At 30.3% G+C, this 13173-nt stretch overlaps 2 protein-coding genes across 3 annotated transcripts in view; one reads left to right on the top strand and one right to left on the bottom strand.

The window, feature by feature from the left end:
* The window catches only part of LOC134725369 (ubiquitin carboxyl-terminal hydrolase 7-like), a 26238-nt gene extending 19646 nt beyond the window's left edge, over positions 1-6592 (bottom strand). Inside the window, exons 1-7 of one of the 2 annotated variants that reach the window (XM_063589133.1) lie at positions 6426-6592; positions 4810-4911; positions 2884-2986; positions 1905-2003; positions 1452-1522; positions 976-1040; positions 25-113 (exon numbers count right to left, since the gene is read on the bottom strand). In XM_063589133.1, coding sequence (XP_063445203.1) covers positions 25-113; positions 976-1040; positions 1452-1522; positions 1905-2003; positions 2884-2986; positions 4810-4911; positions 6426-6453 — 557 coding nt within the window. In that variant the 5' untranslated portion in view covers positions 6454-6592. Of the gene's footprint in view, positions 1-24; positions 114-975; positions 1041-1451; positions 1523-1904; positions 2004-2883; positions 2987-4809; positions 4912-6070; positions 6385-6425 lie in introns of those variants that run through there. The other variant, XM_063589132.1, reaches the window with a different exon arrangement.
* On the top strand, positions 6592-13173 carry LOC134725370 (HUWE1-associated protein modifying stress responses-like). The gene is made up of 4 exons (XM_063589134.1): positions 6592-6906; positions 8265-8336; positions 9302-9589; positions 11834-13173. The coding sequence occupies exons 1-4, from the start codon at positions 6711-6713 to the stop codon at positions 12049-12051; spliced, it is 774 nt and encodes a 257-aa protein (XP_063445204.1). The 5' UTR covers positions 6592-6710; the 3' UTR covers positions 12052-13173.

Genomic DNA, 13173 nt, shown 5'->3' with positions numbered 1-13173 from the left:
GCATAAGTGATAAAACATAATAACCTGACTCCATGAGGTGCATCAGCTTTCACATGTACTTCTATTGTAATTTTGTCATCCTTCACAAAACCTTTAGCTGGGTCCATCAGTTCCTGTTTTATAATTTTGTAAATAAGTAATACAAAAACTCATACATTTTATAAGATGTAAATTGTGAACTGCTCAATGTTACTCAATTTATGTAAGTTTTTTTATCCTAAAAAGCATTTCTGTAAATTTAGAGTTGTTGCGATTTTGCCATTTTAAATACAGACTTAAATGCGATTCTAATTTTTACTATTTTAAAAAAAATCCTGTTTAATTCATATAAAATATTTCAAAATGAGAGGTATTTATTATTGTGTTTATAACTCTGCCGCATTTTTTGCAATAATATAAACATCACAATAATTTCTGAATTTACAGTATTTAATTTGAATTAACATTGTAAACTTCTACAACATAATATTTAACCATCAATAGTGACAAATTCAAGTTGCCTACCCTGGTCCCAATGTAAGTTTTTATGGATATAATTTATGTGACTTTGACTACATAGTAGTTTATGGAGAAGGCATAAACACCCAACTGTTAACCAAATTTTCAGAAGTTATTTATTTTCTCCTTTACAAAATAATGAACAGAAATGGTCACAAATTGTTGAACTTGGATATTTCTGCAAAGGATTACCTAAACAAAATTGGAATATCACTTAAACTGATGTGAAATTGATTAGAAAAAACTTATTATAGAAAAAAAAGATTCACAAAAATAAACTGTTATATATATGACTGAATTTGTAATATTTTGTTTCAAAATAATATTTAGTGAGTGTCTTTAAGTGATATTTCTGCCAGATGGCCATAGAAGGTTGATATCCATCCAGGGATAATAAGACAGCAGATGATTTGTCTTAAATCTATTTATCACTTTTGAATCACAACTGTTAAGTGAATTGCTGTAGCTATTACTTACATTCCATGAAACAAAATGACTGTAACCCCAATCATTCTCTTTACTATAGAATAAATGCTGGATTTCTACAAACACAAATATGAGGGTTTTTTAAAACTAAAAACATGTTTTCCATACTTATATATTTGCCTAGGAAGATTACAGTATTTTTTTAGGCAGAGTATTCTACATGCAAAAAGATTCATACATGTACAAAATTTGTGTATTTTGAAAGAAAAAAAATTGAATGTAGTCTATGTTCTTCAGAAATAATTTTACTTATGGAGAGTTGTCTCATTGGCAAAAATACCACAGCCTTTTTTTATATAAACAAATAAAGAATGTTCTACAAGAAATTTGATTATTTCCAACTTCATTTGTTTAGCTAATTATAATTATTTTTGTCAAGATAAAGATGTTTGCCAGCTATCATACATTGTGTTGAAAGAGGGAAAACAAGCATATGTTTTAAAGTGGTCTGATAACTATCAACTTACTCCTAGTAAATGGTTCAGCATCATTGTGTGTTATAATTTTAATTGCTGCTGTTGCATTACATGACCATGACCTAAAAAAAATATCTATATAATAAATGAGATTTATAGAAAGTAGAATATCAACTGTTTTATATTCACAGAAGAATTTAAAAGACTTCAAATTTGAGTTTTATATAATGTCTTTGCTAGAGAAGTAATTGATATATGTTAAACATTATTTAAACTTGGACATAAATGTGTGGCCATTTGACACTATATGCCCTTCTTGAACTATCATATATACACCTTGATGAACTCAACTTTATGGTAAACTACATTAATCTAAAACTCTAATTTTAAACTGATAGACTCACAGACAAGAAAGACCTAAAAAAAAGTAAAAATATAAACAAAAAATCATAATTCTAAATAGGACACATTAATTCCATTGTTAAATAAAATAAAGATTCTTACGTTGAATCAGAATCCCCATTGCATTGCAGAAACAAACCAAGGGTCTTTTGGTTGTGTCTCTCAGGGTTTTGGCTCCAGCGAGGCATTGCAAGAACTTTCCTGCAAAGATAATGTGTAATGTATATCACAGCTTTAAGTTTAAAGTCGTTAGAAACCTCAAATTAAAAAAAAAAAAGCATGTTTTTTTATAACTCAATGGATAGTTTTCATCATAAAACTTATTTACATATACATTTTTCTGAAGAAAATCTTCAATATGTTCATATTTAGAAGAAGTTTACTTTATTTTAATTGCTTTCTTCCAGGAAGCAATTTCCCCGACATATTTTCTGTATGCAAAGTGACCTCAGTGTGACCTATCTCCTAAAAATCTGGTGATCGCAATTTGCATGGATGTCCTTAAAATAAACTATTATCTGATTGTACATGTATGTTAAACACGTGCTCAATATCCATACCTTTTTTAGTGTATTGTTTTTTAGTTTATTATTGACAAACAGATGACAATCATTAAACTTCGGCTTCAAAACACAAACTTTAATTACATGCCATATTTTCACAACAACAGTGCCCGATTAAAAATTGACGATTATACGAAATTTAGGCCAAAAAAAATGATAAAATCCTACACAGAAGATTAAGTTTATGATGTTTGTTGGCATTGGTTCAAGAATTAAAATAACAATATTTTTCACTGGTCACTCCTTTATTATGACTTTAAGGTAAATAGTTTCAGATAATGAAGACATTTTTTAGCAATAAATGCAGGGGAAAAATAATAAATAGTTGTTTACATTTATAAATATCAATTGATAATTCAAATTCATAAAAAAAAAACACATTTGTTTCCCTGGAATTATCATTATTTTTTTTATAATTTAAAACATGTCATTGCGTTAAAAAACAAATGAATAGTTTTTAATCTATATTAAGCATGAAGTTTGATTTGCAAAATAAATATAAATATATTATTTCTTACCAAGGAAGATTTCTAACCATACACGATGGACTCAAAATGCTATCTTTCAGTTTACTTATATTTTCAATTGTATAGGTAAATGTTGTTTCAGCTCTACTTTCATCTGAAAATATACAGGATAACATTTTCATAGGGGTTAAAATTCAACTGCTCTTGACATTAATATAATCATTTATAGTATTGTGACGTTTTTAACAGATAGCAGTGCCTTGATTTTTATTGATATTGTCTACATAGTTTTCTCTATATTTCTGACAACCGTACTTTGTATTATTTCATTAAAGCAGTTAATGTGTGTATTCTGTTTCATTATTACCTATATATTGTTTAATCGTTTTAATATTGTATGTTCCAGAACAATAGAAAACGTCTGTTTTCTTACCGGCATCTTTTGATTAATTGTACGTTACTTTCACTTTCATTGTTACCAGAAGTCACGAGTATTATTATAAATATAGTGACCCTAGAAATCGTATAATATGTAGACTGTCCTGAACATGTTGTAGTTATAGTTTTGTATGTTTTTCAAATTAGGAACACATGTTAGAGTATTTTATGTAAAGTTTATTTAGAAGAGAGCTTTATTTCGATTATTGTAATAAGTTCTTATGAACTATTTTTGCACCGACGTTGCGCACCTTTTAGTAGTTATTGGGCTGTATCGACGTCATTTGATCAGACGTTTAGTGCAAAGATATGTACCTTATATAAGGAAGTCTCCTTATTAGGTCATTGATTTCACCCCATAATTGGAATATTTCTCACGCTAATTAACAACACTAGCGTAAGATTTATAGTATTTTACGTCAGTTCCAGCTTGTCCCTGCCGCCGGCTAGCAGCTTTATTTACTTTCTCATAAATTTCAAGGTACAGTTGTCTTTCTAAAGCAGAAGTTTTAATATCTTTTAAGTTCCAGAATATTGCAATATTTATGCAATATAATTATTTATGCAGTTCCTCTAATTGTTCCAGTTTCCAGTTTTTAACGGAGGCAGAAATTTAATAGTTTTAACATGTTTAAAGAGAATAAAGTTTGATAATGAATTTTAACTTTAAATAGGAGAAAGGTGCGTAAAGTCGGCAATAGTGTCCGTCTGTTTTAAATAGTCAGGGTTGTTGTTAAGGGGTTAGGAACATTGTGACTTATTTATTTGTGTAGTATTTTACTTGTAATTACATAGAGAGTTGCTGATAGTATCTGTGTTTGTTGAAAGCTGATTTTGGTGTAGCTGTTTAAAGAATTCTCTGTTTGTCTAATCTATACGAAATATTGTTAATTATTGATCGCTGCTTTAAGAGATTTATATCAGTCCATTCTTGTTCCTGTTGTTATTAATATTATGTCTGGTGAATAAAACTTGTTATACATTTGAAGCGACTTTGTGTTTACATTCAGAACATCAAACTAAGACTGATCTGATACTTAATTACAATACATATAAAAATACCATCGTTTTACACACACACATAAAAAGGAGACCGTTTGCCAACCTAGAAACTATATTTGTGTGATATGCAGTATGCAGTAGCGGTAGCAGTAGTAATTCTGAGCATTCATATTTCCTGTTTATTTCTTTTGGTTTGTTGTTGGTGTCTGTCTGGTCTGTTGGTTGGTTGGGTTTGGTTGGTTAGAAAGGTTCTCTCACCGGTTAGCGAAAACGTTACAGTATAAACGTAGTAATAATAACTTATCCTCCCTGAGTACCTCATATAGCAGTTGATTTATAGGTGATGTGCAAGCAAAATTTGTATTCAATCATTCAATGTATTCATTAGAATATCGTTCAAGACATGAATTTTTATGCATGTCACTGCGATTTTTCAACATATCTTTGGTGGCAGAAATGCAGTATTGTGAGTGACTTTGCAGATATAAAAACAACACAGATCTTTGATCATTATCTAACTTCTATGATTCTGGTTACCTTCTTCCATATCTTCATCCTGGTTATTAGCTCCCTTTTCATTGTCTGTGTCTCCATTTACTGGGATCATGTTGGCATCCTCTCCCCTCTCCTGGTCCTCCTCTGTAAATTAAAAAAAAGGGACATGATATGCATGTATATATATTAATATATATTAATAACAAATTAGGCCTAAAAAAAAGATATGTGTTTCCGGTAACATCATTTTGAAATTCTTTTTTTTTTGACATCGTAAATGAAATCCGGAAATTTCTCATGGTTTTTCCAAGTCTGGATCCGTAATTAGTTTCAAAAACCGGAAGTGTGCCATTTGCAATGTTTTTGAAGCACCTGCTGTGCAAATTTCTTGGATTTTAACCTATTTGGAATACCTTTTGACATTAATAAAATGTTTTACTGGCTTTCTATGCAAGAGGAAGCAAGAGAGAAAATACATTATGTCATCTATTAGAAGCCTTTGTCAAAAACAGGGTCGGTTGAAAAATTATTTTCTTGGCCTTATAAAGATTTTACCAAATTTTGTAGACCAGAAAACAATCTTTGATGCTGACAAGGTTGCTTATTTCTTGATATTTGTTTTAGTTAAACAACAGTCCATATTAGTTATGCAATTCACATGGAAAATCATTCTCTCTGGTTACAACAGATAGAAACAATCACTTTTTCTATGTGGAGTCTGACATTTTCTATTGTAAAGTCAAAATTTTACATGAACATTTGTGGTGTCTAGGAATTGAATTGCCTTCAAATAGCAAAATCATAAAGTGTCTTCATTCACCGTTAATATCGCTATTTGTCCGCCATTACTTGACATCACAAAGGTTTCCTAACAATACACCTTATCTCTAAACCCGGTTGCTTGAACTTTTGAAGTCGTACACAATCACTTTTCAGTTGTGGTGTCAGATATTCTGTTTTATGACAACAAAATTTTACAGGAACCTGTGTGATATCCAGTAATGGTGGACAAATAGCGATAAGGTGTATTTGAAAACACACTAGAAAATATCCAACAGCAACACCACAACGGAAATGTGATTGTTGTTTTACATTTAAAGTTCAACCAGTGCAGATTTTAAGGACAAGCAGAACAAATATCCAAATAAAAATGCAATGAGGATTATTTTTTTAATAAGGATAATCATGCCCAGGCCCAAGATAATTACAAAGCAAATATAAAAAGTAGTATTGTCTTAATATTGCCTTATCAGAAAGGTGTGGCAATAGCTTATATCAATTACTACTTATTTCAAATACACACCAGTTTTAAGATGGTTTTCCATCTCAACATCATGTTCAACATTTTCATTTGTAAGTGTTTTTCCGTCTTTCACATGGTTCATTGCGGTGTGATTTGAAGTGACCGTTTTGTTGCGATCTCGCCCTGGAGTTGACGGACTTTTTGGCGGAACGGTCACCTTCTGCTTGCTTATAACCCGCCCTATGTCTGCAAAATTATCCCCATTGAAGGGGAATCACAACAGGCATATTCTTTCAGTAAAATCATGAATGATATGCCGATATTGCGAATGAAAATAAACAAGATGGCGGTAGAAAGTGGGGCAACATGGGATAGCTATTTGTAATTTTCAATTTTGCCTGAACATAGTTGTTACCATTGTTACTGCTGACTTTTGCTGTCATTTTCTGTCTTCAGTGATAACTTTTTTTATGCATCACAACATAATAAGATAAAGGCGGGTGATTTGTCTTCGACAGTATTTCCGGCGCGTGGATTCGTTACTATTCGGTTATTTTCGTCATAATTGTTTTTATGGCATTTGCGCAAACTCGGCCCTATTTCCGGTACGATTAAAAAAAGTTGACTGCCAGCTGAGAAAGAAAGAATGTTATAAATTTTCAAATTTCTATCGACATTTGGGTATTTTAACGTTGTTACTATGGCTAACGAAGATAAAGATGACGGTAGTTTGTCACCAGACCACTGGATGAATAGTTTTGAAGAGGAATGTTTAGAGGAACTTGATTCTGAACCCAATATGGAGGATTGTCTGCGAACTCAACGAGAATTCGCACAACAAAAACTTTGGTTACAATTTCAAAATTCTGCGACTTCAGTGGCACAGCTTTATAAAGGTTAGCGAACGGCAAATTTCAATGCCCTCAAAGATAAAAAAAATTCTACTCGATTACGTAATTAAATTCTATAAATAATTCAAAGTCAGCAAAAAATATTATGAACCCATAAATAATAATAATATAAATAAATACTTTATTTTTAAATGGTAACATTAGTTTACAATCCTGTTCTATTTATAGTTTAATTTCTTTTGATATTAAACCAATAAAGGATTTAATTGAACATTTGTAACTTCAATGGATTGCAATACAATAATTCTATTGTTAATTATAAATTTAATATTCCTCAAACTGCAGAATAGAATATTTTTATTTCCCAAATTACATGGCCCAATAAAAAGCATAAAATTATTTGATAATAATAGCAATTCAATTAACTACAACTCAAAGTTATTTATTGATTCTACATGTACATGTAAGTGGGTATAGTGAAACATAATAAACAAAAGTATAATGTAATCTAACTGTGTAAAACAAAGTAACACAGAGTCACAGACATAATGCTAGCAGGTCAGTAATAATATATTTTTGCCGGATTATACATGTATCTCTTGATTCATGTGTAATCCACTGGTCAGACATGTACATGTATCTAGGGGTGCAAAATAGCTAAAACTGTTAAAAGAACAACGTTGAATGTGTCTGAAGAATAGTCTGACTGTAAATAAATGATTATGGTACTTAAAAAAACCTGTCAGACAATTAAGAAATGGTATAGTAGGTTCTAATTACTATATAAGTTCTTGGTCTAAATGCTATCAATCACTTAATAAAAAAATTGTTGCTGATATGAGGAGACAGATTTTCCAAAAAATATTGTTATGAAGATTTAGAATAAATATTGAACATGTTAAAAAACAAAACTTAAAAAAAAACATACATGAATGTGTTGCCTTCTAGTAAGATTGATGTGTTTCAACAGGTCTAATTACAACTATATTCAAATTAAATCCCATAATTGCACCTGTTCTGATATGAATGGGAGCAATTTAAGGATTTAATTTAATTAGATTGATCCAATTAAGTCTGTGTTTTCCAATGAAAGTATTGTGATGACTAAAGTTATCTTCATGTGTACATGACCAAAATGAGTTTGCCCCATTGTTGACTTTGTTGTCTATTGTTGTTTGATAAAATAAATCTTATCTTATCTCTGATTATTCTCTTAAGCATATTGTTTAGCCTACCATTTAATGAATCAAAACTAAGCATTTACTTTTTGAAAGATACTTTTAAGATAGCAACAAAGAAACCATCATTTTGTCATCTTGGAACACAAGATTCATCTTTAATAAGATTATCGGATATATATTTCCCTCACAATATTTAATTGATATGTGCATTTCTACTTACAGATCGAATTCAAGATCATTCTGTATGGATTCCATTTCAGAATGCTGCTTCTTCAGTTACTCATTTGTACAAAGGTGTGTATTTTATTGCCTTTAGCTAACTGTTACCTGAGAGTTATATGAAACAAGTTTCTTTTAATTTTAATGTTGTTGAAATAATTGACCTGTTTTCATGCATACATTCTTAATTAAGTTGTGTATGCATGTTTTTTATATCGATTAAAAAATTTATAACATAGTGACAAATAATATTCCATTCAGAGTTTGTTGCTGAAGTTAACTGGATTGTGACATTTATAAACAAACAACATGGAGCACATGTTTTATAATTTCAATGCTTTCCCATTTGTTAATTAAACTTTTTTTAACAGTTGTTGAATGATTTGTTGTATAAAATTTGTTCTTTAAGAATAGGTTAATGCTATTCACCTTCAGGTGCATGTTTGTTTACACTCTATCATCAGAGTTTTCCTGTGCACATTCTTAGTGCGGTTGCAAAATTCTTATGACATGTCTCTTTCATGTAGTTAAAGTCATTGCATACAGGAAAATAACAACAAAATACTGTCCGGGAAGACAGTAATACGATGGCAGTAAATTCATAAAGATTTTAACAATAAAAAGGATTTTTTTTATAAGAAAATATATATACACTTACTGTCTCAACAAAACCTCTTTTGTTAGATGAAGGGGGCATTAATGTTATCCCAAAACAGAGGACAATTTTTAATGAGTCTGTTACACACTTAAAGTTTTTGATTTGCTACATGTATTTGGAAGTTCTTTGGTACATGTTTTTTACACTGGGAATACTCCTATAAAATCAATATTAGTACGATGTAGTAACAGAAAAAAATTATCCAGAATACATTAAATACTGCCCTACATCGAACATCAAATACTTATTCACTGACATAATAAACTACATAAATTTGTTAAAAAGAAAGTAAGATATTTTTCTCAAGGTTAAACCATTCCCTTTCATTTCCAACTAATTAATTGCATACCTGATTTACATGTGTTTTTTTATTGTTTAACAGATAGTGTTGATTCATTAGAAACATGCGTAGATGTTGGAGTACAAAGGGGGAAACAACACAGAACTAAAGACATTATCTCATGGGTGAAAAAAAGAAGGCGACATATTCGCAGGGAAGACCTTATAGCATTCCTTTGCGGGAAGAATCCACCAAATCGCCATCGTACTAAACATAATCATAACAGAACATTAGAACGATCACATTCACCAAGAGTAAATAATGGGGAATCAATCCAGCAAACATCTGAACCAGACCTGCAAGCATTTAGAGAAGCTATTTCTCTACAAGGTAAACTATTCATTCATCTATATAGATGTGATAACAATAGGATAATTATACCCCCGCTTTTAATAAGGGGGGTATACTGTTTTACCTCTGTCTGTCCTTCCGTCAGTCCGTCCGTCCCATGAATATTTTTCGTCGCATTTTTCTCAGGAACTACAATACAAGGATTTCTGAAATTTGGTTTCAGGGTTCATATAAGTCAGCCATACCGTGTGATGCGTTTTCAGATTGATCTCTTGACAACTTCCTGTTTACCGAACACTTGCATATTTTTACACTATTAATATTATCTACTTGCGGCGGGGGTATCATCAGTGAGCAGCAGCTTGCAGTTTCACTTGTTATGGGTAGATTAACAAGTTTAAGAAGAAAAAAATCTTTGTATTTGTAGTTCATTATAATTCAGGAACATTATTATTACTTCAATTTCTATTGATACATCTCATATTTTCTCCCAAAATACAAGAATGGAATAATCTTGCAATGTCAACTCCTTATCTAAATTAAGATTATTTTTTTTTAAAGTGAACGCTCAGTGTAAGTAAAGTTAAAGTTTATCATCTGTGCTGTTTGCAGAAATCAGATATATTGTTAACTTGAGCTACACCAATTTTTTTCTTCCATATAAAAGTAAGATGTGGTATAATTGTAATTTAGGGATGTGTTAGGTGAGACAACTATCCACCAGACATCAAATGATGTAGATTGTAGCAACTACTGTTCATTATGTGGTCTTCAACAAGGCCACTACCCATACAGTATAGAAAACCATAAAAGGCAGAGTAATAACTAAAAATGTAGAACAATTAAAACAAAAGTAATCTATGGTGTAATATTTGTTTTAATCAATTAGGCCAAATAAATATATATGTGTGGTTCCAGTAACCTGACCGACCCTAGTTAAAACCTCCTGACCCTGTAACTTTTTATTTTATTTCTGAAAAATAAATTTTCAAACGATCAAATTTTGAGGATTGTGAATTAAAATAATTAAATTCATAGATTTCTGTCATCTGAATTTCCATCACAAGTGTCTGTTATGGCTAGAATGCACCAATTCATAACAGAATGCAACAAAATTAACTAAAAACGTATCCTGTCTGTTTATTTTACAACCAAACACATGAAAAATGGTGGACTTCCGGTTGGGGAGTGTATAATACCGGTATTACCGGAAATGATTTTGGTAAACATTTTTTTCCGGATTTTGACATTCAAAAATAAAAGATAAAAAAAAAAAATAAAAAAATTGCCAACCTACCGACCCTATTTTTTAAAAGTATGTAACTGGAACCACACATATATTTTTATTCCGCCTTATAAAAAAACAAATATGATAGATAGCATTCAATATAAAAAAGAAGATGTGGTATGTTGCCAATGAGGCGACTGTCCACAAAAGACCAAAATGACAAACGCTTATGTCCATTTATATGTTATTAGTGATAGTGCTCCCTTCAAGTAGGTCATCTATTGTTTCTCATAACTTTAAATTCTGCACTTTTGCCGATGCCTTCTATCCAATCAAAATTGGCTAATATTCTAAGTTTTCCTGTTGAAAGCTACAATTCTGAAAGAAGTGTTAAACACCAACAATCAATCCATTGGTAATTTCAATCTTACAGATTTACAATTTAGGTTATCAATAATGATTTTTGCTTCATATAAAAATGATGAGATGCATTGACCTGACCACACCATCTTTGCTTATCATTTCAAACTGATAAGTATAGATTATTTGGTTTTCTACACTTTGATATCGTAATATATCAGACGTGAGCCACAATGTGAACCTTTTTGGCGAGTGAGCGTAGGGAACAAGCAAAAAAGTTTCATATTGTGTTGAGTGGCTGATATTTTAAGATATACATAAGTAGAAAACCGGATTATCTGTTTATTGTTCTATTAATGGTCTTTTTTCCTCTCCCTAAGACAGTTTTATGCTTGACAAAGGAAGTTTGATAACGTCTCCTCTTGCGTTGTGATGTTGCTGATAATGCCTGGTCTTGTTTTGAAGTCTTGATACAAGAATTACTGAGTGACAGAGCAGGGAGATATAGGTGTAGGGAAGAACGATAATCAGTTTTATGAGACTAATGCCTCTAGTTAATATGATAGATTTAAGATTTTAACTAAATCACTATGGACAATGATATTTGATGTTTTGTTGTTTTGCTGTAAATATATCTACTTATAATTCTTTTAAATTTATACAAAGCCTTTAACATTTGTTGTATATAATTTCAGGTTTGAATGGTGCTATGTCAAACATCAGTGTTGGTTACAAAGGACATAACGGACCATCCAATTCTCAACCAATCGCGGGTAGAAATAATAGCTTAGAAGAACTTAATAAATTTATTTTGGATGAATTTGCAAGAAACTATGATTCAAGGAAAAGAACCTCTTCACCAGATCATGTAAAAATGGACTCTCCATCACGAAAGAAAAGTAGAAAGTTTTAAAAACATTTGATGAATTTGTATTTGTTTATATGCATAAATGTGCATAGAGAATGCTAAATTGTGAATGTCAAAACAAAATAAAAATATTTACAACAGAAATTACATTGGTCTTGAAACATTGATTTTTTGGTTTGAATTCTGTTGTTTTCACATAAATTTAAAAAAAAAATAGAATTACTGTTTATATTTCAAAGAAAGTTTCAATTTAGAAGAAAAGATATCCTCTTTTGATTTTATTTTGAGATTGGCTGTATTTCAAGTATAAGTTTACATCGAAATTAAAGAAGTTTGTGGATTTGTATTGAAAAATAACATTTTCACCAATCAGTAGAAAGCAATATTGGTTTAATCATATTACATATTTTCACAAAAATACCAACAATGTATTCCCATTTGGAAACTGCATGTTTGTCTCAAAACACAAAATTATTACTGCATTATTATTTTTTAACAAGGCAAAACCAGAATTAGACATTATCTCTGTTTTTCAACATCAAATATTCTAGAAAATAAACAAGTAATCTGGAAATTTTATACGACAGACTATTTATAATTTACAGTAAAACACATTAAACAATCACATCTGAGGTTAAACAAAAAGTCAAAATACAGTGACCGATAAAAGAAGAACAATTGTTCAGTGGTTGTTTTCAGAAATTATAATGCATATTTCATTTTTATTTATTTTCAAAATTTTTACAGTATTTCAATGTAAACGAGACAAACATGTATCCATTATTTTCAGAAGTTTTGTTATTGAATATAAACATTAATGATCTTAAGTATAGAGATGTTTTCTAAGGTATTTTGCCAGCTGTGATGATATGCTGATGTTGTTTTTCATTTTGTAAAAAGTATCATTTGTTACTGTGTGAAAAGCTTGTTGCTCAATGTATCAATCTGTTCATAAGAAATTGTAAGACAGATCTTTATCAGAATGTGTTCATTATTTTAACTGGTATATTACTAGTCTTTCTAATGAAATTGATATTTATGTCAAAATGAATTTTATATGTACAGGAATACAATTTATCAGTTGCTCTAACATTTTTGGTGTTTGTAGAATTACATCTGTCTCTATAGTAAAGTTTTAGTTTATAATTTTCTCATTTTCAGGCAGTT

The sequence above is a fragment of the Mytilus trossulus genome, chromosome 7 (genome assembly GCF_036588685.1).
Source record: "Mytilus trossulus isolate FHL-02 chromosome 7, PNRI_Mtr1.1.1.hap1, whole genome shotgun sequence".
NCBI lineage: Eukaryota > Metazoa > Mollusca > Bivalvia > Mytilida > Mytilidae > Mytilus > Mytilus trossulus.
The sequence above is the reverse complement of the archived record's forward strand: the minus strand, read 5'-3'. Positions and strand labels throughout refer to the sequence as shown.

Excerpts from the sequence above, each read along its gene's own strand:
- LOC134725370 (XM_063589134.1), top strand. The coding sequence starts at position 6,711 with ATGGCTAACGAAGATAAAGATGACGGTAGTTTGTCACCAGACCACTGG. Across the intron at positions 8,337-9,301 it reads AGTTACTCATTTGTACAAAG|ATAGTGTTGATTCATTAGAA; the intron begins GTGTGTATTTTA and ends ATTGTTTAACAG. Across the intron at positions 9,590-11,833 it reads AGAAGCTATTTCTCTACAAG|GTTTGAATGGTGCTATGTCA; the intron begins GTAAACTATTCA and ends ATATAATTTCAG.